The sequence below is a fragment of the Carya illinoinensis genome, chromosome 11 (assembly GCF_018687715.1).
Source record: "Carya illinoinensis cultivar Pawnee chromosome 11, C.illinoinensisPawnee_v1, whole genome shotgun sequence".
Taxonomy (NCBI): domain Eukaryota; kingdom Viridiplantae; phylum Streptophyta; class Magnoliopsida; order Fagales; family Juglandaceae; genus Carya; species Carya illinoinensis.
In genome coordinates this window covers 28,243,548-28,247,003 of record NC_056762.1, presented here as the reverse complement: position 1 = coordinate 28,247,003, position 3,456 = coordinate 28,243,548, and the positions used below count along the sequence as shown (strand labels likewise).

The window sequence follows — 3,456 nt, the reverse complement described above, 5'->3', positions numbered from 1 at the left end:
TGTAGAATGAGAGAGAAATAAATTAAATAAAAATATTATTTAAATGTTATTTTTATTTTAAAAATTAAAAAAATTGAATTATATTTTGTATTTAATTTTAAAATCTAAAAAAATTTTAATAATTTGATAATTATTAAATGAAGAATTTAAAATTTTAAAATTTAAAATTATTTATATTTGTAATATCTATATATTAAGATGAGACCTTTCGTTATCCAAACCACGCGTAGATCTCACTTCCAAAACTTTCTGACGTATTCAAGTTAAATACGAAGAAGACCTGCAGTACACCCTGGTAATTTCCTTCCCATATGATTGACGTAAGGAAAATGTTATTTGAATCGAGAATTTCTGTTTATAAACTCGACCGCTTGACTTTATTTTTAATTTTTTTATTTAATAGTTAAGAAAGCGATTATTTTAATAAATTAATAATTTTTAATTTTTAAAATATTTATAAATATATAAAATAATTAAAAATAAGAAAAATATATTTGCACTTATCAGGCCACCATTCTCTGTGACTGTCCCCTACATTATTGTCATTGACCAAAATGCGGGTGGCAAGTTGTTAAATAATTGGCCCTTGCCGAGTCAATGGAAAGACTTTTGACCCGGAAATTTCCTGCTCACTTGGTAGAAGTGAGACGTAAAATTAGGCAATCATCGTAGAAAAACCGGGCCATAAATCTAGGAAGATAAGAGTGTTTATGAGGCAGAGAAACCTTCAGACTACAGAGATGGCTATTGTTTCTTCAAAAATGGTAATCTCCTTCTTCTTGTTGGTTGTGGTATCCGTGGCTGGCCTTAGAGGAGACCAACTCAATCCTAAGTGTCTCCATGTAAAACGGTGTGGAAACTCTGGCCCTCCCATCCACTTTCCTTTCCGATTGAATACCCAGCCAGAGGACTGTGGTTATCCCCATCCCGGCTTTACTCTTTCCTGCATCAACGGAACCGAAACCCAGCTCCAGCTGCCAAACCTAAAGTTTTTTGTGACAAAAATTGACTACGAGTCTCAGACGATTCGAGTATCTGACCCAGATAATTGCTTACCAAAACAATTTAAGCAAGACATATCTTACGAGCCTTTCCAATCCACAAACATAAGCCCTGATAACTTTGCCTTGTTCAGTTGCCATCCCCCTGATAGAGATCCGGATGGAACTTTTATCAGTTGCCTGGGAGAACCTGGCCAGAAAGTTTATGCCTTTGGATCTGGAAAGGACATCACCGATTTGCCATTAGCAAATTGTACAAAGATGTATAATCTTCAGCGATTTCCTGTCACTCCCGGAAGTGATGATACGCTCCAATTGAATTGGGACACTCCCGATTGCAGACGCTGTGCAAACAACCAGAACTGTACGTTGAAGCGCAATGGTACTGGAAACGAGACTGTGTGCTTTCCCGAAACCAGAAAAGGTATCTTCTTCTGTCAAATTTCCATCTTTGTACTTTTCACAATTTTCCAGCAAACATATATTGATTTGGTCAAGTTTGGCCTGTTACTGCTCTCTACGACCGCAAGTTTCCTGTATTCATGATGTCTTACGTTTCGAACCAACAGAGAAATATAAAATAAATTATTTGCTAACCCTGCCTTGCTGATTCGGTTCATCAGAATAAATAATTAACTCTTATAAAGAAAAACTCAGTGCAAACAAGGTGTTTTTAGTTTTCTATTCAGCTTAATGAGATGCTAACATTGTTAAAATCTTTTGCAGATATAAAATCAAAGTTAGTGACTGCTGGTAAGTTATCCGCTGGCCATTTGAAATTTTTTCATAGGGGGAGATAGGAGTTTCTTATTCACAAGTGTTTGACATGCAGGTTTCATCTTAGGTTCTATTTTTTTAGCACTAGCGGTTTGTGCACTCTACCGTCTCTACAGGTATGATAAACTTGAAAAGGAAAATCAAATCAGGATCCAAAGATTTTTGGAGGATTACAGGAATTTGAAGCCCACGAGATACACATATGCCGACTTAAAAAGGATTACGAATCAATTTGCTGAGAAGTTAGGTCAAGGAGCCTATGGAACAGTGTTCAAGGGAAAGCTTTCCAATGAAATCTATGTTGCTGTGAAGATCCTGAATAGCTCTAAGGGAAATGGGGAAGAATTCATAAACGAAGTGGGGACAATGGGTAGAATCCACCACGTTAATGTGGTTCGTATGGTTGGCTTTTGCGCTGATGGATTCAGACGAGCTCTAGTTTTTGAGTTCTTACCCAATGATTCTCTAGAAAAGTTTATATCTTCAGCAGATGCCAAGGACCGTTTCCTTGGTTGGGCGAAACTACAAGATATTGCTCTGGGCATTGCGAAAGGAATTGAATATCTTCACCAAGGGTGTGATCAACGGATCCTTCATTTTGATATCAAACCTCACAATGTTTTGTTAGACCAAAACTTCAATCCAAAGATCTCTGATTTTGGTCTTGCAAAGTTGTGTGCTAAGGATCAAAGTGCGGTGTCTATGACCACAGCTAGGGGAACAATGGGTTACATAGCACCCGAAGTGTTCTCTAGGAATTTCGGGAACGTGTCCTACAAAGCAGATGTTTATAGTTTTGGAATGCTGTTGCTTGAAGCAGTTGGTGGGAGAAAAACTAGTGATGTTACGCCGGAAAACACTGGCCAAATCTACTTTCCAGAATGGATCTATAATCTTTTGGAGGAAAAAGAAGATCTACGACTCTTTATTGAAACTGATGAAGATGCTAGAATTGCAAAGAAACTTGCAATTGTGGGATTATGGTGTATTCAATGGCATCCAGCGGATCGCCCTTCTATGAAAAACGTTGTTCAAATGTTGGAAGGGGAAGGAAATAACTTAACCATGCCTCCTAATCCCTTTGCCTCCGCAGGTTCTACGAGAATGATCAATTCAACTATGCCTCCGAGACGTCTAAACCAAGAGCTAGAAGCCATCCCAGAGTAAAAAAAATATGTAAACTACAAGTTTGCCATCATCATGATATAAGTAGAACTGTAGAAGTCATGTCATGATTATGGAAATTATTAGAACCATTACTATTGCAGTCAATGTAAAGACTTATAAAAGTTTCTTCCTACAAGAAAAACCTGCATGTGTGGAATCTTTCTTTGTGAATTTTAGAAATATGTCGTATTTTGTTTTTCCAAGGAGAGTGAAATGATTGGTGAAGATTAACGGGCTACGTAATAAAGGAAAACACTTAGGCCACCGTTGGTGGCTCCCGTTGGAGCCACCGCTGACCTAATTTTTTTTTTTTTTATTTTTTCTTTTCCTTAATGATTAAGAAATTTTTTTTTAATATTATTATAATTTTTTTTATTTTTTAAAATGTTTAAAAGTATTAAAAAATAATTTAAAAAAAAAAACAAAAAATTATTTTTGCCTAACGGTGGCCACCAACGGTGCCTGTAGCACCATCCCGTAATAAATGGTTTCGCATGGAAACCGTGTGGAC

The 3,456-nt window shown here is 36.5% G+C and overlaps 1 protein-coding gene across 1 annotated transcript; it reads left to right on the top strand.

Annotated features, from left to right (window-relative positions):
• Nucleotides 1-667: 667 nt before the first annotated feature.
• Nucleotides 668-3,143, top strand: LOC122281830 (rust resistance kinase Lr10-like). The gene is made up of 3 exons (XM_043093633.1): nt 668-1,425; nt 1,728-1,754; nt 1,834-3,143. The coding sequence occupies exons 1-3, from the start codon at nt 711-713 to the stop codon at nt 2,943-2,945; spliced, it is 1,854 nt and encodes a 617-aa protein (XP_042949567.1). The 5' UTR covers nt 668-710; the 3' UTR covers nt 2,946-3,143.
• Nucleotides 3,144-3,456: the final 313 nt, after the last annotated feature.